General features: G+C 44.3%; 1 protein-coding gene across 2 annotated transcripts in view; it reads left to right on the top strand.

Annotated features, from left to right (window-relative positions):
• LOC122932627 (complement receptor type 1-like) overlaps positions 1-24345 on the top strand; it is a 284179-nt gene that overhangs the window by 120313 nt on the left and 139521 nt on the right. For both annotated transcript variants that reach the window (XM_044287148.1, XM_044287147.1), the window contains 2 exons: positions 20520-20596; positions 23948-24127. In XM_044287148.1, the coding sequence (XP_044143083.1) occupies positions 20520-20596; positions 23948-24127 (257 nt within the window). The remainder of the gene's footprint in view (positions 1-20519; positions 20597-23947; positions 24128-24345) is intronic.

The raw sequence follows: 24345 nt of genomic DNA, 5'->3' as shown, positions 1-24345 counted from the left end.
AACATTTTTACGGTGTTCATCTGAGGAATTAGGTCATGTGATATTTTTATAGAGCCGGTCGATACGGACGCGGCGATACCTAATATGTATACTTTTTTATTTATTTATTTAAGTTTTACACAATAACAGCTTTTAAAAATAAAAATAAATGATGTTTTAGTGTCTCCATATTCTGAGCCATAGTTTTTTCAGTTTTTGGGCGATTATCTTGGGTAGGGTATGATTTTTGAGGGATGAGATGACGGTTTGATTGGCACTATTTTGGGGTGCATATGACTTTTTGATCGCTTGCTATTACACTTTTTGTGATGTAAGGTGACAAAAAATTGTTTATTTAGCACAGTTTATATTTAAACATTTTTACGGTGTTCATCTGAGGGGTTAGGTCATGTGATATTTTTATATAGCCGGTCGATACGGATGCAGCGATACCTAATATGTATACTTTTTTTATTTATGTAAGTTTTACACAATAACAGCTTTTTTAAAACAAAAAAATTATGTTTTAGTGTTTCCATATTCTGAGCCATAGTTTTTTTTTTTTGGGGCGATTTTCTCAGGTAAGGGCTCATTTTTTGCGGGATGAGGTGACGGTTAGATTAGTACTATTTTGGTGGGCGTGCGCCTTTCTTTGATTGCTTGCTGTTGTACTTTTTGTGATGTAAGGTGACCAAAAAATTGTTTATTTAGCACAGGTTTTATTTTTCATTTTTTACGGTGTTCATCTGAGGTGTTAGGTCATGTTATATGTTTATAGAGCTGGTCTATACGGACGCGATGATACCTAATATGTCTATATGTCTTTTCCCTTTTTTTTTTACAATTTTTTTACTTTATTTTTGGAAAAGGACGATTTTTTTTTTACTTGAAACTTTAAATTTTTGGGTAAAACTTAAATTTTATTAACTTTAATTTTTTTTCACTTTATTTTTTGTCCCACTATAGGACAGGGTCTGATCCTTGTTTCAATACAGCACAATATATCTGTATTGTGCTGTATTGAACTGTTAGTGTCTTACACTGTAAGATGCTAACAGTTGCCTAGGAGACCCAGCCTGGGGGCTGGGCCTCTTAGGCTTCCGTACATGACAGGCCCCAAGCCTTGGAATGGCTTGGGGCTGCCATGGCAACCATCGAGTCCCCGCCACAGCAGCACGGGGACCCGATGCATGAGGTGAGGGAGCGCAAACCTCCAATATGCCACGGTCAGCCCTGACCGTGGCATATGAGGGGTTAATCCACCGGCATCTGCGTTATTGCCGATGCTGGTGGATGCAGCAGGGATCCGGCTGTCAATAACCGCCGGATCTCTGCTGCTGATCGGGGGAACTGCACGCAGGGGGAGGAACGACTGCAGGAGGAGAGCTCTCGCCCTTGAGCGCTAAGTGCCGGCGATTGAGGACGAGCATTCTTGTCCTGGGTCGTTAATGGGTTAAAGGATAGAAATTATATTTACATGGGACATGAATTAAACATGTTTATTAAAAGGGGTTATCCAATGTCATAAACAGCCCCCCCCCCCCCCCCCATGTGCCGGGCCCCTCACACGGAATATGCTTACTCCCTCCATGCGCCGCTCCTGGTCCCCACAACGCCGCTGCTGCTTCTCCCTGTACACAGATGAAAACATCCGGTGTTGGGGGAGAGCAGCCAATGGCAGGAGGGGACAGGGATGATCCTTCCCAGTGTCACCCGCAATGCTAGGGAGGCTTGTTCCTGTCCCCGCCTGCCATTGGCTGCTCCTCCCCGACTCTGGATGTTTTCATCCGTGTACAGGGAGAAGCAGCAGCGGTGGGGTCCAGGAGCGGAGCAGGAACCCGGTTAAGTATATTCCGTGTGAGGGGCCTGGCACATGGGGGGCTGTTTATGACGTTGGATAACCCCATTAAAGTTACATTTTGGGGATGTTTTTTCCAATTTTACAGAGTTACAATATGTTTTGTTTGTGGTCAAGGCTAAATACGAACTTGGGCATCGCGCCTGCCTGGAACCTAAACCGGCTGGGGTGTGCCTGGAGCCGGGTATAAGAGTAGCCTAAAAGGGGGCTACCCTAAGGAGGACCCTTGAAATGAAGGGAATGGGTGGGTGGGTCCAAGAACCGGAACGCCCACTGAGATGAGGTGAGTGGGGGTTTAAAAAGGCTCAAGCCCCTCCCACAAATGCAGGCTGAACCTCAGCTTTACCAACTTGTGGTCAAGGCTAAATACGAACTTGGGCAGCGCGCCTGCCTGGAACCTAAACCGACTGGGGTGTGCCTGGAGCCGGGTATGAGAGTAGCCTAAAAGGGGGCAAAAATGACAACAATATAGTTAAGGTGCAAGACTTTATTACCTTATAACACCAATGACTGAAACGCCTGCAAAATCTCCACCTGCGGGTTAGGTATGTATCTGGTGAAGCAAGATGAACGCCATCTGCCCATCTTTCGGATGACGTGGGTGGGGACCCCCCGCCGGGAAACCGCGGAGGCTGCTCCAATGCGGAAGGAATGATCGGATATAGTGCCTGAGTCTAATCCTAAGCCAGCAGCAACCGTGCGGATGTGGCAGATAAATTGCGCCGTGGTAAGAGCTCCCTTGAGATGGGGTAGCAGAGGGCTGTGAGGTGGCGCATCCCGGAGGGCGAGGATGAGCTGGTCAAACACCTGTACCGGGCACCATTCATTACCAGTGGGGAAAAACTGAACCTCCACCGGGGGGCCTGTTTGACTAGTTTTGGTGGTAATTATCTTCAGCGCGTAATGGTCAACATCCCGCATCAGCTGCTCTCTGTGCAGACTGCTCCGTCCTGCCGTACTTCACGAGAACTCGCCTGGCCTAAGGAAGCCGTAAAAGGCTAAGTACATGGCCGCTTTAATAATTAAGCTGGAGAAGAGCCCAAAAGGAGCACCATCCAGGGCTGAAGACAATTTCCGGAACATCTCCCCCGTGACGCCCTGTCTGCGGGACGGGGGATTGGACCCACCATTCTGGACCCCTCGCAAGGTGGCCTTGATTGCGTGCGCAGAAAAAATGGACCCGCCCCCTGGGTTGCGGAGCATAGTGTGGTGTTGGACGCCCGCCAGGTACAACTTAATGGTGTTGTAGGAGTGGTGTAACTGGTGGTGACAATGGGCGATGAAGGCCATGATGTAAGGAATGTCCGCCAGGCCAGCCTGCGGGTGCAGACGCAAAAACTCCTGGAAAGTTCTCAGGCCTGAAAGATAGTTCCTGGCCGTTTTGGGGGCAAGGGACTGCTGCGCCAGGTCCCTTGCTGAAGAGACGAGCATGCCTAGTCCATTGTCAGGGAACTGAAAGGCGGGGTGGGATATCTGAGCGGCTCGGCATCCGGCATGACCTGGAAAAAGAGTTCGAAATTAAATCTAGACAGCGCGTCGGCTGCCACATTCTTCTCACCCGGGATGTGGCTACAATGCACGTGGAAGTTGTGTGACAGGGCCAGCCAAACCAGCTGGCGTAAAAGCGCCATGATCTTGGGGGACTTGGCCCTGCCCTTGGCCAAGATGTCAACCAAGGCCCGGTTATCTGTCACAAACATCACCGGTAAGTTAGCCCAGAGGTGACCCCATGTCTGAGCAGCTGCCACGATGGGGTACAACTCCAACAGGGAGGAGGTGAGGATGGATTCAGCCTCCTCTAAGATGGCATTGGGCCAACGATCCGCTAGCCACTGGGAACCCCGCAAGATGCAGCCGCGTCTGAAAAAATGGTCAGGCAGGAGGGAGACCAAGGCGATACAAAAAAGGAGACGCCGTTCATCGGGACAGGAACAACTCCCACATGGCCAGGTCTGCCATGGCCTGGCTGTCCAACCGGATGATGCTGTCCTGTTCGGGTGCCGAGGGAAGAAGCTGGAGCAGCCTTGACACGAAAGTTCTCCCCTGGGGCATAATCCTGGAGGCAAAATTGAGCCGCCCCAGAAGAGACTGCAACTCGACTCTAGTGAGGCACCCCGTGGCTGCCGCATGGGAAATTACCTCCTGACACTGAGTGAGCTTCTCTTCTGGTAGGCTGGCCTGCAATAGAACCGAATCCAGGACGATGCCCAAGAACGAGACCCTTGTGGCGGGACCCTCAGTCTTTGACTCAGCGATCGGAACAGCCAGGCTGGCGAACATCTCGAGGAGGACGGTGAGAATGCCGGACCCGCCTTGCGGATCCTCGACAACTAGAAAGTCATCGAAGGCATGGAAGAGCCGTGCCGGCTACCGGGTGCGCTCCCTATAGCCACACCGCCAGGCAAACAGGGAGACGGGCGGAGGAGGGGACCCAGAAGCGCGTGCGTTCCACGCTGGAACGCACCCGTAGAATGAGGCGGCAGGAAGGACCCGGACTGCCGCAGTCCTCTGCCCTGCGAAAGAGCCCCCCTACTTACCACCAGGAGATACAAAACTCTGCACGAGGTGACTGTAGGTACCAGGAGACACACAAACAATAGCAAGTGAATATCCAAGAACCGGAACGCCCACTGAGATGAGGTGAGTGGGGGTTTAAAAAGGCTCAAGCCCCTCCCACAAATGCAGGCTGAACCTCAGCCTTACCAACATGTGCATTACTGGAGGTCAAAACGTAGAATGCAGCATCAGACATTGCCATTGTGAAAGGAAAATTAAAGGGAACCTGTCATGTGGATATTTGATTATAATCTAACTAATTATATATATATATATATATATATATATCATTAACTACTAAAAAATGCCTTAGATGTATTCACAACTGGTGTGACAGATGGTTACCTCATAATAAACACACAAAGATGCCGCATGCTAATGAGCTGATTCGAGTCCGGCGTGATGTCATTGAGTCCAGCGTATATTTAATTCAGAGCTAAAGTCACTCCCCTGCCCACCTGCTGCTGATTCCTATGGAAACAAACTGTCATTCAGCAGCAGGTGGGCGGGGAGAGTCAGGAGCTCATGAATATTCATGACTCATCATTATCAGCTGGAGCTTTTCAATACAAGATGTTGGCAGATTGACTGGGTCAATTAAAGAAAGTGAGCCAGCATTTTGCTAAGCGAATCAGTCACTTATTTATGTTGCCCTTAGTTAGGACACCATAAAACTGGTGACAGGTTCCCTTTAAAGTGGGTTCTTTAAGACCTGGAACCCGTGTTGAAACACCTGGACCTGGTGCAAAAATAAAAAAATAAACTCTCATCTGTCACCAGTGCCAAGTTCCCTTCTCCTCTGCTTCCACATGCACGTCATGTCCCACTTTGGGTCCAGCAAGGACTAGAGGTGGGGGAGAAGGTGCCTCTGCTCTTCATACAGCACTGCATATAGGCACGCCCTACACTGTGACCTGACAAAACAGAGTGTCAGGTCAGAGTGCTCTCCTATGCATACTATGTTCCATTTAAAGCTGTGCTCTGCCCAAAGAACAGGAAAAATAAATCCTTCAAAATAAATCCATTTGTCCTCCTCCCACGCCTTTTCCTGCATTTGGGCCCCGTAGCAGCTGCTTCCCCTGCTTCTGGGTAGCTACCGTATGCCCCTGCCCCGCTATTACAACAGTGGTTCCCAGTCTTGGGGAACCTTTTTAACTAAAAATACTAACACTACTTAGTATACATAGCTTTACATTATATATGGTGAAACTCAAAAAATTTGAATATCGTGCAAAAGTCCATTTATTTCAGTAATGCAAATTAAAAGGAATTGCATTAATGCAGCTTAAAATTCGAATTTTGTGAAAAGGTTGAATATTCTAGACTCAGTGTCCCACTCTAGTCAGCTAATTAATCCATATCCCCTGAGCAAAGGGTACCTCAAAATTGAGACTTTGGGGATTGATAAGCTATAAGCCATAATCATCCAAATTATAACAAATAAAGGCTTGAAATGTCTCGCTTTGCATGTAATGAGTCTATCTCATATGTTAGTTTCACCTTTTAAGTTGCATTACTGAAATAAATGAACTTTGCACGATATTCTAATTTTTCGAGTTTCACCTGTATATATATTGTGGGGGGGTTAGCTCTTCTCCAGGGGTCATTCACACAAGTATCGTCGCCAGACACCAAGTTTCAGGTCCAAACATCGCTTTATTTGGCACCTCAGCAAACCAAACATAATACAAAACAAATACCTGCCCAGCTGGGCTCTTACTAAACATAGTGCAGAATCCCTGACTCACCTATAGAGTGCTGTTCAGACACGGTCCTAACATGCGGCTTTCTCAGCTAGCCCAGCAGCCTCCAGGCTGTAGCAAATACAAGTCCCTTTGGGGGATTTTGGTCCAGCAGTCCTACCGACTCTGACCTTGTGGTCCTTGTACCGCAGGCGTCACTGCGTCCCCCAAATTCCAGGCTGTCACTTAGCCTCGTGGTCCCTCAGCCTAGCCCAGCTGAGACCACACAGACAGAGCCTCCAGGCCTCTGTCTACAGGTAACACACTGCCCCCTTTCTGACACTCTGGGAGGTGCCTTATGCCAGGCTGATTACCTCCAGCTTGTCTCACCTGTGGTGGAACAGGGGTGTGGACCGCACTATCCACCCCTTCCTTGCCTCCAACCTGCGTGAGACTTGTCACTGTCTCACTATATATATATATATATATATATATATATATGTGTGTATATATATATATATATATATATATATATATATATACAGGGAGTGCAGAATTATTAGGTAAGTTGTATTTTTGAGGATTAATTTTATTATTGAACAACAACCATGTTCTCAATGAACCCAAAAAACTCATTAATATCAAAGCTGAATATTTTTGGAAGTAGTTTTTATTTTGTTTTTAGTTTTAGCTATTTTAGGGGGATATCTGTGTGTGCAGGTGACTATTACTGTGCATAATTATAAGGCAACTTAACAAAAAACAAATATATACCCATTTCAATTATTTATTTTTACCAGTGAAACCAATATAACATCTCAACATTCACAAATATACATTTCTGACATTCAAAAACAAAACAAAAACAAATCAGTGACCAATATAGCCACCTTTCTTTGCAAGGACACTCAAAAGTGTTTTGATCTGTTCACCATCAACATTGCGTGCAGCAGCAACCACAGCATCCCAGACACTGTTCAGAGAGGTGTACTGTTTTCCCTCCTTGTAAATCTCACATTTGATGATGGACCACAGGGTCTCAATGGGGTTCAGATCAGGTGAACAAGGAGGCCATGTCATTAGATTTTCTTCTTTTATACCCTTTCTTGCCAGCCACGCTGTGGAGTACTTGGACGCGTGTGATGGAGCATTGTCCTGCATGAAAATCATGTTTTTCTTGAAGGATGCAGACTTCTTCCTGTACCACTGCTTGAAGAAGGTGTCTTCCAGAAACTGACAGTAGGACTGGGAGTTGAGCTTGACTCCATCCTCAACCCAAAAAGGCCCCACAAGCTCATCTTTGATGATACCAGCCCAAACCAGTACTCCACCTCCACCTTGCTGGCGTCTGAGTCGGACTGGAGCTCTCTGCCCTTTACCAATCCAGCCACGGGCCCATCCATCTGGCCCATCAAGACTCACTCTCATTTCATCAGTCCATAAAACCTTAGAAAAATCAGTCTTGAGATATTTCTTGGCCCAGTCTTGACGTTTCAGCTTGTGTGTCTTGTTCAGTGGTGGTCGTCTTTCAGCCTTTCTTACCTTGGCCATGTCTCTGAGTATTGCACACCTTCTGCTTTTGGGCACTCCAGTGATGTTGCAGCTCTAAAATATGGCCAAACTGGTGGCAAGTGGCATCTTGGCAGCTGCACGCTTGACTTTTCTCAGTTCATGGGCAGTTATTTTGCGCCTTGGTTTTTCCACGCGCTTCTTGCGACCCTGTTGACTATTTTGAATGAAACGCTTGATTGTTCGATGATCACGCTTCAGAAGCTTTGCAATTTTAAGAGTGCTGCATCCCTCTGCAAGATATCTCACTATTTTTGACTTTTCTGAGCCTGTCAAGTCCTTCTTTTGACTCATTTTGCCAAAGGAAAGTAAGTTGCCTAATAATTATGCACACCTGATATAGGGTGTTGATGTCATTAGACCACACCCCTTCTCATTACAGAGATGCACATCACCTAATATGCTTAATTGGTAGTAGGCTTTCGAGCCTATACAGCTTGGAGTAAGACAACATGCATAAAGAGGATGATGTGGTCAAAATACTAATTTGCCTAATAATTCTGCACTCCCTGTATATTTATATACACATAAACACACATACACATATATACATACACACATACAAGAGCATTACCATTACAACTAGAGACAATGGTGTAACTACGGTTGAAGCAGGCGAAGAGGCTACTACAGGGCACAAACTCAGAAGAGGCCCACTCAGGAGGAGGACTAAAAGGTTTTTTTCAGGCCCCCCTCAACAGTATGATCACCGATGTCAGCCGTTTATACCAGGGTGCCAGCAATGTGCTGGCACCCTGGTATACCCACTAGACGCCAACGATTATGCAATGGGAGGCGGGCGGGGGATCGCGATCCCGCCTACCGCACCGCCCGCCTCCCGCACCGCCCGCACCGCCCGCAACCCTCCCCCTGCACCTCCCACCGTGCCCAAATAACTCAGGGGTGCAGGGGGAGGAATACTGGACAAAGTTTTGAATCCTAAAGTTTCTGATCCCCGCGGTCAGGGTTCCGATCACTGCCAGCCGCACGGCAGTGATCGAAAATGCACAGGGCGTACATGTACGCCCTGTGTCCTTAAGTACCAGGGCACAAGGGCGTACCTGTACGCCCTGTGTCCTTAAGGGGTTAAGGGTTTGGGATACTACAGTTTGGATAGTTAACCCTTGGTGAGTGTATTATCGCGGCGTCCCCCTATACTCACTGCGCAGCGTTACTTTTCCTGCTGATGTACTTGCAGTCCAAAAAATCGTGCCGTAGCTGTTAAATTCTCAGGCTTCCACTACCGTGCCTCTGAAGTACTCTGGGTACCGCTCCGTAGCTCCTCAGAGCCGGTAATCCCTGAGACTCAGATCGCCTTCTCCCACGTCGGCTAACTTGAACCACGATACTTTGTATCCTCGTGCTGTGTGCTTTAGCCGCCGGCGTGTCAGGACTTGGTTACTCACGGAGTACTCAAATTCTTAAGTGGAAAACAGCCTTTAAAGTTCCAGCATATAATTCATGTGGTTGATCTGGGGGACTTTCACCAATATTCACCCAAAAACATTTACCAATGTTATTTTTATTTATGTTTATGTATACTCACTGTCTGTAATCATGTCATTTTGTTGTTTTATCATACAATCACTGATTGTAATTTTCTGTCTTTTTCTGTACTTACACAGTTTGATAAAGGCGATTGTGCCAAAACGTCACACAAAGTGTTAATTTTGCCGCATTACAATAAATATCAAAGAACACCTAAGCAAATTTCGCTGGAGTTTGTTTTATCATATATACGGGGTGGGATCCAGACTCCACGCAGCACCACCTAGTGTGCCACACTGGTCTACTATATCATTTTATTTTTGGGGGACGTTACAAGGCTTACAAATTTTCAAAAAACAACTTTTTAAGGACCAGTTCAGGTGTGAAGTCACTTTGTGAAGCTTACATGATAGAAACCACCCAAAAATGACCCCATTCTAGAACCTACAGCCCTCAAGGTATTCAAAACTAATTTTACAAACGTTGTTAACCCTTTAGGTGTTCTACAAAAATTAATGGAAAATAGAGATACAATTTCAAAATTTCACCTTTTTGGCAGATTTTCGATTTTAATATTTTTTTTTTACAGTAGAAATAGTAAGTTGAAAAAAACACCTTACACCTTACCTCATATACAGAAATAGTAAGTTGTCCAGCTCACCCAATTTCATTCTGTGACTCTGTGCACGGAGCAGACCCAAGCCAGTCCAGACATCATGAAGTGTAGAAAAATAGAGGCTCCAGCACTCGTGGTAAAGTTTTGTAGGTCCCGGTCTTTATTGCACCAAAATTGTATAAGCATATACAGTGGCACCCCTCTTCACTCTCCCAGATTTACGCGTTTCGAACTATACAGTTCTTAGTCATTATGACTAGGAACTGTATAGTTCGAAACGGGTAAATCTGGGAGAGTGAAGAGGGGTGCCACTGTATATGCTTATACAATTTTGGTGTAATAAAGACCAGGACCTACAAAACTTTACCACGAGTTCTGGAGCCTCTATTTTTCTACACTTCATGTTTTTTTTTTTACACCATGTGACATTTGAAGCCCCCCTGATGCACCCCTAGAGTAGAAACTCCAAAAAGTGACCCCATCTAAGAAACTACACCCCTCAAGGTATTCAAAACAGATTTTACAAACGTCGTTAACCCTTTAGCTGTTCCACAAGAATTAATGGAAAATAGAGATACAATTTCAAAATTTCACTTTTTTGGCAGATTTTCCATTTTAATATTTTTTTCTCCAGTTATAAAGCAAGGGTAACGGCCAAACAAAACTCATTATTTATGGCCCTGATTCTGTAGTTTACAGAAACACCCCATATCTGGTCATAAACTGCTGTACGGGCACACGGCAGGCCGCAGAAGAAAAGGAATGCCATACGGTTTTTGGAAGGCAGATTTTGCTAGACTGTTTTTTTGGACACCATGTCCCATTTGAAGCCCCCCTGATGCACCCCTAGAGTAGAAACTCCATAAAAGTGACCCCATCTAAGAAACTACATCCCTCAAGGTATTCAAAACTGATTTTACAAACTTCGTTAACCCTTTAGGTGTTTCACAAGAGTTATTGGCAAATAGAGATGAAATTTAGGCAAATTTTCCATTTTAATATTTTTTTTCCAGTAACAAAGCAAGGGTTAACAGCCAAACAAAACTCAATATTTATGGCCCTGATTCTGTAGTTTACAGAAACACCCCATATGTGGTCGTAAACTGCTGTACGGGCACACGGCAGGGCGCAGAAGGAAAGGAATGCCATACGGTTTTTGGAAGCCAGATTTTGCTAGACTGTTTTTTTTTTACACCATGTCCCATTTGAAGCCCCCCTGATGCACCCCTAGAGTAGAAACTCCAAAAGGTGACCCCATTTTAGAAACTACGGGATAGGGTGGAAGTTTTGTTGGTACTAGTTTAGGGTACATATGATTTTTGGTTGCTCTATATTACACTTTTTGTGAGGCAAGGTAACAAGAAATTTTGGCACCGTTTTTCTTTTTGTTATTTACAACATTCATCTGACAGGTTAGATCATGAGGTATTTTTATAGAGCAGGTTGTCACGGACGCGGCAATACCTTATATGTATACCATTTTTTTTTACTTATGTAAGTTTTACACAATGATTTCATTTTTTAAATAAAAAAAATCATGTTTTAGTGTCTCCATAGTCTGAGAGCCATAGTTTTTTTCAGTTTTTGGGCGATTATCTTAGGTAGGGTCTCATTTTTTGTGGGATGAGATGATGGTTTGATTGGCACTATTTTTGGGTTGCTTATGACTTTTTGATCGCTTGCTATTACACTTTTTGTGATGTAAGGTAACAAAAAATGGTTTATTTAGCACAGTTTATATTTAAAAAATTTTACGGTGTTCATCTGAGGGGTTAGGTCAAGTGATATTTTTATAGTGTCGGTCGATACGGACACGGCGATACCTAATATGTATACTTTTTTTATTTATGTACGTTTTACACAATAATGTCATTTTTGAAAAAGAAAATAATGTTTTAGTGTTTCCATAGTCTATGAGCCATATTTTTTCAGTTTTTGGGCGATTATCTTGGGTAGGGTATGATTTTTGCGGGTATGAGATGACGGTTTGATTGCCACTATTTTGGGGTGCATATGACTTTTTGATCGCTTGCTATTACACTTTTTGTGATGTAAGGTGACAAAAAATTGTTTATTTAGGACAGTTTATATTTAAACATTTTTACGGTGTTCATCTGAGGAATTAGGTCATGTGATATTTTTATAGAGCCGGTCGATACGGACGCGGCGATACCTAATATGTATACTTTTTTATTTATTTATTTAAGTTTTACACAATAACAGCTTTTAAAAATAAAAATAAATGATGTTTTAGTGTCTCCATATTCTGAGCCATAGTTTTTTCAGTTTTTGGGCGATTATCTTGGGTAGGGTATGATTTTTGAGGGATGAGATGACGGTTTGATTGGCACTATTTTGGGGTGCATATGACTTTTTGATCGCTTGCTATTACACTTTTTGTGATGTAAGGTGACAAAAAATTGTTTATTTAGCACAGTTTATATTTAAACATTTTTACGGTGTTCATCTGAGGGGTTAGGTCATGTGATATTTTTATATAGCCGGTCGATACGGATGCAGCGATACCTAATATGTATACTTTTTTTATTTATGTAAGTTTTACACAATAACAGCTTTTTTAAAACAAAAAAATTATGTTTTAGTGTTTCCATATTCTGAGCCATAGTTTTTTTTTTTTGGGGCGATTTTCTCAGGTAAGGGCTCATTTTTTGCGGGATGAGGTGACGGTTAGATTAGTACTATTTTGGTGGGCGTGCGCCTTTCTTTGATTGCTTGCTGTTGTACTTTTTGTGATGTAAGGTGACCAAAAAATTGTTTATTTAGCACAGGTTTTATTTTTCATTTTTTACGGTGTTCATCTGAGGTGTTAGGTCATGTTATATGTTTATAGAGCTGGTCTATACGGACGCGATGATACCTAATATGTCTATATGTCTTTTCCCTTTTTTTTTTTTACAATTTTTTTACTTTATTTTTGGAAAAGGACGATTTTTTTTTTACTTGAAACTTTAAATTTTTGGGTAAAACTTAAATTTTATTAACTTTATTTTTTTTTCACTTTATTTTTTGTCCCACTATAGGACAGGGTCTGATCCTTGTTTCAATACAGCACAATATATCTGTATTGTGCTGTATTGAACTGTTAGTGTCTTACACTGTAAGATGCTAACAGTTGCCTAGGAGACCCAGCCTGGGGGCTGGGCCTCTTAGGCTTCCGTACATGACAGGCCCCAAGCCTTGGAATGGCTTGGGGCTGCCATGGCAACCATCGAGTCCCCGCCACAGCAGCACGGGGACCCGATGCATGAGGTGAGGGAGCGCAAACCTCCAATATGCCACGGTCAGCCCTGACCGTGGCATATGAGGGGTTAATCCACCGGCATCTGCGTTATTGCCGATGCTGGTGGATGCAGCAGGGGGAACTGCACGCAGGGGGAGGAACGACTGCAGGAGGAGAGCTCTCACCCTTGAGCGCTAAGTGCCGGCGATTGAGGACGAGCATTCTTGTCCTGGGTCGTTAATGGGTTAAAGGATAGAAATTATATTTACATGGGACATGAATTAAACATGTTTATTAAAAGGGGTTATCCAATGTCATAAACAGCCCCCCCCCCCCCCCCATGTGCCGGGCCCCTCACACGGAATATGCTTACTCCCTCCATGCGCCGCTCCTGGTCCCCACAACGCCGCTGCTGCTTCTCCCTGTACACAGATGAAAACATCCGGTGTTGGGGGAGAGCAGCCAATGGCAGGAGGGGACAGGGATGATCCTTCCCAGTGTCACCCGCAATGCTAGGGAGGCTTGTTCCTGTCCCCGCCTGCCATTGGCTGCTCCTCCCCGACTCTGGATGTTTTCATCCGTGTACAGGGAGAAGCAGCAGCGGTGGGGTCCAGGAGCGGAGCAGGAACCCGGTTAAGTATATTCCGTGTGAGGGGCCTGGCACATGGGGGGCTGTTTATGACGTTGGATAACCCCATTAAAGTTACATTTTGGGGATGTTTTTCCAATTTTACAGAGTTACAATATGTTTTGTTTGTGGTCAAGGCTAAATACGAACTTGGGCATCGCGCCTGCCTGGAACCTAAACCGGCTGGGGTGTGCCTGGAGCCGGGTATAAGAGTAGCCTAAAAGGGGGCTACCCTAAGGAGGACCCTTGAAATGAAGGGAATGGGTGGGTGGGTCCAAGAACCGGAACGCCCACTGAGATGAGGTGAGTGGGGGTTTAAAAAGGCTCAAGCCCCTCCCACAAATACAGGCTGAACCTCAGCTTTACCAACTTGTGGTCAAGGCTAAATACGAACTTGGGCAGCGCGCCTGCCTGGAACCTAAACCGACTGGGGTGTGCCTGGAGCCGGGTATGAGAGTAGCCTAAAAGGGGGCAAAAATGACAACAATATAGTTAAGGTGCAAGACTTTATTACCTTATAACACCAATGACTGAAACGCCTGCAAAATCTCCACCTGCGGGTTAGGTATGTATCTGGTGAAGCAAGATGAACGCCATCTGCCCATCTTTCGGATGACGTGGGTGGGGACCCCCCGCCGGGAAGCCGCGGAGGCTGCTCCAATGCGGAAGGAATGATCGGATATAGTGCCTGAGTCTAATCCTAAGCCAGCAGCAACCGTGCGGATGTGGCAGATAAATTGCGCCGTGGTGAGAGCTCCCTTGAGATGGGGTAGCAGAGGGCTGTGAGGTGGCGCATCCCGGAGGGCGAGGATGAGCTGGTCAAACACCTGTACCGGGCACCATTCATTACCAGTGGGGAAAAACTGAACCTCCAACGGGGGGCCTGTTTGACTAGTTTTGGTGGTAATTATCTTCAGCGCGTAATGGTCAACATCCCGCATCAGCTGCTCTCTGTGCAGACTGCACCGTCCTGCCGTACTTCACGAGAACTCGCCTGGCCTAAGGAAGCCGTAAAAGGCTAAGTACATGGCCGCTTTAATAATTAAGCTGGAGAAGAGCCCAAAAGGAGCACCATCCAGGGCTGAAGACAATTTCCGGAACATCTCCCCCGTGACGCCCTGTCTGCGGGACGGGGGATTGGACCCACCATTCTGGACCCCTCGCAAGGTGGCCTTGATTGCGTGCGCAGAAAAAATGGACCCGCCCCCTGGGTTGCGGAGCATAGTGTGGTGTTGGACGCCCGCCAGGTACAACTTAATGGTGTTGTAGGAGTGGTGTAACTGGTGGTGACAATGGGCGATGAAGGCCATGATGTAAGGAATGTCCGCCAGGCCAGCCTGCGGGTGCAGACGCAAAAACTCCTGGAAAGTTCTCAGGCCTGAAAGATAGTTCCTGGCCGTTTTGGGGGCAAGGGACTGCTGCGCCAGGTCCCTTGCTGAAGAGACGAGCATGCCTAGTCCATTGTCAGGGAACTGAAAGGCGGGGTGGGATATCTGAGCGGCTCGGCATCCGGCATGACCTGGAAAAAGAGTTCGAAATTAAATCTAGACAGCGCGTCGGCTGCCACATTCTTCTCACCCGGGATGTGGCTACAATGCACGTGGAAGTTGTGTGACAGGGCCAGCCAAACCAGCTGGCGTAAAAGCGCCATGATCTTGGGGGACTTGGCCCTGCCCTTGGCCAAGATGTCAACCAAGGCCCGGTTATCTGTCACAAACATCACCGGTAAGTTAGCCCAGAGGTGACCCCATGTCTGAGCAGCTGCCACGATGGGGTACAACTCCAACAGGGAGGAGGTGAGGATGGATTCAGCCTCCTCTAAGATGGCATTGGGCCAACGATCCGCTAGCCACTGGGAACCCCGCAAGATGCAGCCGCGTCTGAAAAAATGGTCAGGCAGGAGGGAGACCAAGGCGATACAAAAAAGGAGACGCCGTTCATCGGGACAGGAACAACTCCCACATGGCCAGGTCTGCCATGGCCTGGCTGTCCAACCGGATGATGCTGTCCTGTTCGGGTGCCGAGGGAAGAAGCTGGAGCAGCCTTGACACGAAAGTTCTCCCCTGGGGCATAATCCTGGAGGCAAAATTGAGCCGCCCCAGAAGAGACTGCAACTCGACTCTAGTGAGGCACCCCGTGGCTGCCGCATGGGAAATTACCTCCTGACACTGAGTGAGCTTCTCTTCTGGTAGGCTGGCCTGCAATAGAACCGAATCCAGGACGATGCCCAAGAACGAGACCCTTGTGGCGGGACCCTCAGTCTTTGACTCAGCGATCGGAACAGCCAGGCTGGCGAACATCTCGAGGAGGACGGTGAGAATGCCGGACCCGCCTTGCGGATCCTCGACAACTAGAAAGTCATCGAAGGCATGGAAGAGCCGTGCCGGCTACCGGGTGCGCTCCCTATAGCCACACCGCCAGGCAAACAGGGAGACGGGCGGAGGAGGGGACCCAGAAGCGCGTGCGTTCCACGCTGGAACGCACCCGTAGAATGAGGCGGCAGGAAGGACCCGGACTGCCGCAGTCCTCTGCCCTGCGAAAGAGCCCCCCTACTTACCACCAGGAGATACAAAACTCTGCACGAGGTGACTGTAGGTACCAGGAGACACACAAACAATAGCAAGTGAATATCCAAGAACCGGAACGCCCACTGAGATGAGGTGAGTGGGGGTTTAAAAAGGCTCAAGCCCCTCCCACAAATGCAGGCTGAACCTCAGCCTTACCAACATGTGCATTACTGGAGGTCAAAACGTAGAATGCAGCATCAGACATTGCCATTGTGAAAGGAAAATTAAAGGGAACCTGTCATGTGGATATTTGATTATAATCTAACTAATTATATATATATATATATATCATTAACTACTAAAAAATGCCTTAGATGTATTCACAACTGGTGTGACAGATGGTTACCTCATAATAAACACACAAAGATGCCGCATGCTAATGAGCTGATTCGAGTCCGGCGTGATGTCATTGAGTCCAGCGTATATTTAATTCAGAGCTAAAGTCACTCCCCTGCCCACCTGCTGCTGATTCCTATGGAAACAAACTGTCATTCAGCAGCAGGTGGGCGGGGAGAGTCAGGAGCTCATGAATATTCATGACTCATCATTATCAGCTGGAGCTTTTCAATACAAGATGTTGGCAGATTGACTGGGTCAATTAAAGAAAGTGAGCCAGCATTTTGCTAAGCGAATCAGTCACTTATTTATGTTGCCCTTAGTTAGGACACCATAAAACTGGTGACAGGTTCCCTTTAAAGTGGGTTCTTTAAGACCTGGAACCCGTGTTGAAACACCTGGACCTGGTGCAAAAATAAAAAAATAAACTCTCATCTGTCACCAGTGCCAAGTTCCCTTCTCCTCTGCTTCCACATGCACGTCATGTCCCACTTTGGGTCCAGCAAGGACTAGAGGTGGGGGAGAAGGTGCCTCTGCTCTTCATACAGCACTGCATATAGGCACGCCCTACACTGTGACCTGACAAAACAGAGTGTCAGGTCAGAGTGCTCTCCTATGCATACTATGTTCCATTTAAAGCTGTGCTCTGCCCAAAGAACAGGAAAAATAAATCCTTCAAAATAAATCCATTTGTCCTCCTCCCACGCCTTTTCCTGCATTTGGGCCCCGTAGCAGCTGCTTCCCCTGCTTCTGGGTAGCTACCGTATGCCCCTGCCCCGCTATTACAACAGTGGTTCCCAGTCTTGGGGAACCTTTTTAACTAAAAATACGAACACTACTTAGTATACATAGCTTTACATTATATATGGTGAAACTCAAAAAATTTGAATATCGTGCAAAAGTCCATTTATTTCAGTAATGCAAATTAAAAGGAATTGCATTAATGCAGCTTAAAATTCGAATTTTGTGAAAAGGTTGAATATTCTAGACTCAAAGTGTCCCACTCTAGTCAGCTAATTAATCCATATCCCCTGAGCAAAGGGTACCTCAAAATTGAGACTTTGGGGATTGATAAGCTATAAGCCATAATCATCCAAATTATAACAAATAAAGGCTTGAAATGTCTCGCTTTGCATGTAATGAGTCTATCTCATATGTTAGTTTCACCTTTTAAGTTGCATTACTGAAATAAATGAACTTTGCACGATATTCTAATTTTTCGAGTTTCACCTGTATATATATTGTGGGGGGGTTAGCTCTTCTCCAGGGGTCATTCACACAAGTATCGTCGCCAGACACCAAGTTTCAGGTCCAAACATCGCTTTATTTGGCACCTCAGCAAACCAAACATAATACAAAACAAATACCTGCCCAGCTGGGCTCTTACTAAACATAGTGCAGAATCCCTGACTCACCTATAGAGTGCTGTTCAGACACGGTCCTAACATGCGGCTTTCTCAGCTAGCCCAGCAGCCTCCAGGCTGTAGCAAATACAAGTCCCTTTGGGGGATTTTGGTCCAGCAGTCCTACCGACTCTGACCTTGTGGTCCTTGTACCGCAGGCGTCACTGCGTCCCCCAAATTCCAGGCTGTCACTTAGCCTCGTGGTCCCTCAGCCTAGCCCAGCTGAGACCACACAGACAGAGCCTCCAGGCCTCTGTCTACAGGTAACACACTGCCCCCTTTCTGACACTCTGGGAGGTGCCTTATGCCAGGCTGATTACCTCCAGCTTGTCTCACCTGTGGTGGAACAGGGGTGTGGACCGCACTATCCACCCCTTCCTTGCCTCCAACCTGCGTGAGACTTGTCACTGTCTCACTATATATATATATATATATATATATATATATATATGTGTGTATATATATATATATATATATATATATATATATATATATACAGGGAGTGCAGAATTATTAGGTAAGTTGTATTTTTGAGGATTAATTTTATTATTGAACAACAACCATGTTCTCAATGAACCCAAAAAACTCATTAATATCAAAGCTGAATATTTTTGGAAGTAGTTTTTATTTTGTTTTTAGTTTTAGCTATTTTAGGGGGATATCTGTGTGTGCAGGTGACTATTACTGTGCATAATTATAAGGCAACTTAACAAAAAACAAATATATACCCATTTCAATTATTTATTTTTACCAGTGAAACCAATATAACATCTCAACATTCACAAATATACATTTCTGACATTCAAAAACAAAACAAAAACAAATCAGTGACCAATATAGCCACCTTTCTTTGCAAGGACACTCAAAAGTGTTTTGATCTGTTCACCATCAACATTGCGTGCAGCAGCAACCACAGCATCTCAGACACTGTTCAGAGAGGTGTACTGTTTTCCCTCCTTGTAAATCTCACATTTGATGATGGACCACAGGGTCTCAATGGGGTTCAGATCAGGTGAACAAGGAGGCCATGTCATTAGATTTTCTTCTTTTATACCCTTTCTTGCCAGCCACGCTGTGGAGTACTTGGACGCGTGTGATGGAGCATTGTCCTGCATGAAAATCATGTTTTTCTTGAAGGATGCAGACTTCTTCCTGTACCACTGCTTGAAGAAGGTGTCTTCCAGAAACTGACAGTAGGACTGGGAGTTGAGCTTGACTCCATCCTCAACCCAAAAAGGCCCCACAAGCTCATCTTTGATGATACCAGCCCAAACCAGTACTCCACCTCCACCTTGCTGGCGTCTGAGTCGGACTGGAGCTCTCTGCCCTTTACCAATCCAGCCACGGGCCCATCCATCTGGCCCATCAAGACTCACTCTCATTTCATCAGTCCATAAAACCTTAGAAAAATCAGTCTTGAGATATTTCTTGGCCCAGTCTTGACGTTTCAGCTTGTGTGTCTTGTTCAGTGGTGGTCGTCTTTCAGCCTTTCTTACCTTGGCCATGTCTCTGAGTATTGCACACCTTCTGCTTTTGGGCACTCCAGTGATGTTGCAGCTCTAAAATATGGCCAAACTGGTGGCAAGTGGCATCTTGGCAGCTGCACGCTTGACTTTTCTCAGTTCATGGGCAGTTATTTTGCGCCTTGGTTTTTCCACGCGCTTCTTGCGACCCTGTTGACTATTTTGAATGAAACGCTTGATTGTTCGATGATCACGCTTCAGAAGCTTTGCAATTTTAAGAGTGCTGCATCCCTCTGCAAGATATCTCACTATTTTTGACTTTTCTGAGCCTGTCAAGTCCTTCTTTTGACTCATTTTGCCAAAGGAAAGTAAGTTGCCTAATAATTATGCACACCTGATATAGGGTGTTGATGTCATTAGACCACACCCCTTCTCATTACAGAGATGCACATCACCTAATATGCTTAATTGGTAGTAGGCTTTCGAGCCTATACAGCTTGGAGTAAGACAACATGCATAAAGAGGATGATGTGGTCAAAATACTAATTTGCCTAATAATTCTGCACTCCCTGTATATTTATATACACATAAACACACATACACATATATACATACACACATACAGGAGCATTACCATTACAACTAGAGACAATGGTGTAACTACGGTTGAAGCAGGCGAAGAGGCTACTACAGGGCACAAACTCAGAAGAGGCCCACTCAGGAGGAGGACTAAAAGGTTTTTTTCAGGCCCCCCTCAACAGTATGATCCAGTGAAATTATAAACAGTGACAGTATATACAGTGACATGACATACAGTATATATGTGTAGGAGTTGGACAGAGGGCTGCCTGTCCTAGTCTCAGTGAGCTACCTTAACAAGCCATAGGAGGAGGAGTTGCATGGGGGGACGGGTTTGGAAAGAAGTTCTGGGGAGGCTTAAAAAATTTGTTGTGGTGCCCAGTCATTTCTAGTTATGGCATAGAGGCTCAGCTCTCTCTACAGCTCCGAAGCACAGATGCAACAGGTCAGCCAGTTTCATAGGTGCAAATCTGCCCACAGATGCCTTTTAAATGTAAAATTACCAAAAAGTTTAAGGAGAGTTGTTTGATCATTATTTCATTTATCATTTTTAGGTACAAAATTAAAAACAGCATTTCCAGAAAATGTCTTTCAGATCAATCTTGGAGTTTGCCCATTCCTGAATGTGAAGGTATAGTACCAAATCAAGAATCATCTTTGATATCGAGCATAAAGGAATGGAAATTCTTAAAGTGTACACCAAAACATTGAGCTTGCAGATTTTTTTATATATACAGTGGATATAAAAAAAAATAGAGGGAAGAAAAAATATAAAAATAAAATATGGTTGCATAAATATGGTTTCACACGAGTAGATGCCGTGCGTGGCATCCGCTCTGTGAAAGAGTGCCAAAACCCAATGCAGACTGCAGAGGCACGGAGCATCAACATGACTGATAATGCTGTGATTTCGTAATAAAGAGATCACAGGAGGCACGGAGCATTATCAGTCGTTGTCATGCTGAATGATGAAGTTCCTCTTCATGTTCAGCTTTCTAGCAGAAGCCTGAAGGTTTTGTGCCAATATTGACTGATATTTGGAACTGTTCATAATTCCCTCTAGCTTAACCAAGGGCCCAGTTCCAGCTGAAGAAAAACAGCCCCAAAGCATGATGCTGCCACCACCATGCTTTACTGTGGGTATAGTGTTCTTTTGGTGATGTGCAGTGTTGTTTTTGTGCCAAACATATCTTTTGGAATTATGGCTGAAAAGTTGAACCTTGGTTTCATCAGACCATAACCTTTTCCCACATGCTTTTGGGAGACTTCAGATGTGTTTTTGCAAAATGTAGCCTGGCTTGGATGTTTTACGTCGTAAGAAAAGGCTTTCGTCTTGTCACTCTACTCCATAGCCCAGACATATGAAGAATACAGGAGATTGTTGTCATATGTACCACACAGCCAGTACTTGCCAGATATTCCTGCAGCTCCTTTAATGTTGCTGTAGGCCTCTTGGTAGCCTCCCAGACCAGTTTTCTTCTTGTCTTTTCATCAATTTTGGAGGGATGTCCAGTTCTTGGTAATGTCACTGTTGTGCCATATTTTCTCCACTTGATGATGACTGTCTTCACTGTGTTCCATGGTATATCTAATGCCTTGGAAATTCTTTTGTACCCTTCTCCTGACTGATACCTTTTAACAATGAGATCCCTCTGATGCTTTGGAAGCTCTCTGTGGACCATGGCTTTTGCTGTGGGATGCGACTAAGAAAATTTCAGATAAGACCAACTAGAGCAGCTGAACTTTATTTGGGGTTAATCAGAGGCACTTTAAATGATGGCAGGTGTATGTACTCCTATTTAACATGATTTTAAATGCGATTGCTTAATTCTGAACACAGCTACATCCCCAGTTATAAGAGGGTGTGCACACTTATGCAACCACATTATATATTTTTTTTCGTCCTCCACTTAAAAGATTTCAGTTTGTTTTTCAATTGAATGGTACAGTTTATAGGTCACATTAAAGGTGGAAAAAGTTCTGAAATGATTTATCTTTGTCACAGAAACCTGACATTTTAACAGGGGTGTGTAGAGTTTTTATATCCACTGTATGTGTGATATTGTAAGAACTGTGTTTCTGTTCCAGAGCTCCAAATCTCCTTCCTTAAGATAGAAGAAAATGATATTATCTAGCTGAGGGAGACTGGTGGCAAACTCCCCACACTGGTGCCTTGAGGTAGCCATTTAAAACCATTAAAAACTAAACCTTTGATGAAAGTACAAAGGGGCAGCATTGATGCTCAAATTTACCTAAAATTTAGAAAAATTCGCTATTTTATAAATTTGAATTTCTCTGCTTTTAAGATGAATGGTGATACCTCATAAGGTAGTTATTAATTAACATTCACCATCTGTCTACATTTACATTTGCATTATTTTGTGAATGTCATTTTATTTTTTTAGGATTTTAGAAGGCTTACATTTTTAGAAGCAAATTTTCTAATTTTTTAAGAAATTTCCAAAATCCACTTTAAGGACAAATTTAGTTTTGAAGTCACTTTGTGGGGCTCACGTAGTAGAAACCGCCGACAAATGATCCTATTGTAGAAATTACACCCCTCAAGTTATTCAAAATGGATTTTTACAAACTTGGTTAACCCTTTATATGTTTCACAAGACAAAGGAAAATAGAGGTGAAATTTCAAAATGTCACTGTTTTTGTAGATTTTACATTTTAATCAATTTTTTTCTGTAAGGAAGAAAGGGTTAACAGCCAAACAAACCTCAATATTTATTACCCTGATTCAGAAGTTTACAGAAACACCTCATGTGTAAACTGTAAACTGCTTTATGGGCACACGACAGGGCGCAGAAGGAAATTAGTGCCATATGGTTTTTGGAGGGCAGATTGTGCTGGAATGGTTTTTGGGTGCTATGTTACATTTGAAGGCACACTAATGTACCCCCACAGTAGAATCCCTCAAAAAGCTACCCCATTTTGGAAAGTACGAGGGGCTTACTGACCACTTTGACCCCACAGTTTTAATAGAATTTAGAAACCGAAGTCGTGCGTGACTTCAGTGAAGTAATTTAAATTTGGTATTAATTTCTGAATCTTTAAAAACATTTAAAATTAGTAATCCGAAGTCGGATTCCTATTTTAAAATGTTTTTAAAGACGCAGATAGTAGTACCGTAGTAATTAACCAAAGTCTTGTGCGACTTTGGGCAATACGAACTTTGCCTTCATGGAGCCAATCCATTTTAATGCTGTATGGATCCAAAACTCAATTCGCTCAAGACTAGTCATATTCTTACTAATCCTGATAATACAAGCTCCACAAAAGTTGCCACCCTTTCTTTGTATGTTTGTACTGATCTACCCAGCCCTTATCTCGAGCTGTCAGCCGTTTAGCATGGTCAGAAGTGCTGAGAGGCTCCCTTTAATAAAAGCTCACTAATAAATTGTTTGTGCCTGAAAAAATGCAACATGTCCAACAAAAAACAAGCCCTCATACAGCTATATTAATAGAAAAATAAAGCTGTACAACACTTGAAATGTGACAGCAAAAACTCAACAATGTACCGGTCTTTAACATCCACAATATAAGCAGTATTAAGGGGTTAACATAATGATCTTTCATGATCCTTAAAGGAAATCAGTGTATAGTGATACTGAGTCCAGTTATGTAATTTTTACCTTCATACTCACTTGCGTTCCAACGCTGTCCTCTGCCAAACCAGCAGTATAATGCATTAAGAGGCCTTCAGAGCTCATGCATATAATAGAGAGAACTCATGGAGGAAGCTTTGTGGGAGCACACAGTGTCAGAATTGAAGCGAGCATGAAGATAAAAACCCTAGTTTCGGGGGATGTAATGGAGCTGACAGATTAAAACAATGAATAAATAACATCTGGTAACTTTTACATTCACATATAAATATTTAAGTTCACATGTGAAATTAAGAAGAGCTGTGTATTTGTTTACAAAATGTCATCTGTCTTTTCTATGTATCTATCCATTATTTCATCTTTTTCAGTTCAAACTTGTGCTACCCCTGAACATTTACAAAATGGGTGGTATAGTCCTGTAATAGAGGAATACTTTTACAATGATACCATAACATACAACTGTCATGACGGATTTCAACTGGTTGGCCAAGCTTCGATTACCTGCCGCAGTGATGGAAGATGGAATTATAATACACCAGTGTGTAGAGGTAAGGTAACCACATAAATATCTGTTAAGGGTGTGGAACTCCTTAATGCTCTGTATGCTATATAGAGCGCTGTGTGTAATAAAAGTACGTCATGGTGATTGTTTAGGCTCCGGTGTTGGGCCTGTGCCATTGCTTGCAGGTGCTGGCTGTTTTATACCAGATATGTATAGGTTTTTATGCCTTAATAGTGTAAAAATAAATTTAAGCTTTGAGTGTGG

The sequence above is a fragment of the Bufo gargarizans genome, chromosome 3, assembly GCF_014858855.1.
Source record: "Bufo gargarizans isolate SCDJY-AF-19 chromosome 3, ASM1485885v1, whole genome shotgun sequence".
NCBI classification, from domain to species: domain Eukaryota; kingdom Metazoa; phylum Chordata; class Amphibia; order Anura; family Bufonidae; genus Bufo; species Bufo gargarizans.
The sequence above is the reverse complement of the archived record's forward strand: the minus strand, read 5'-3'. Positions and strand labels throughout refer to the sequence as shown.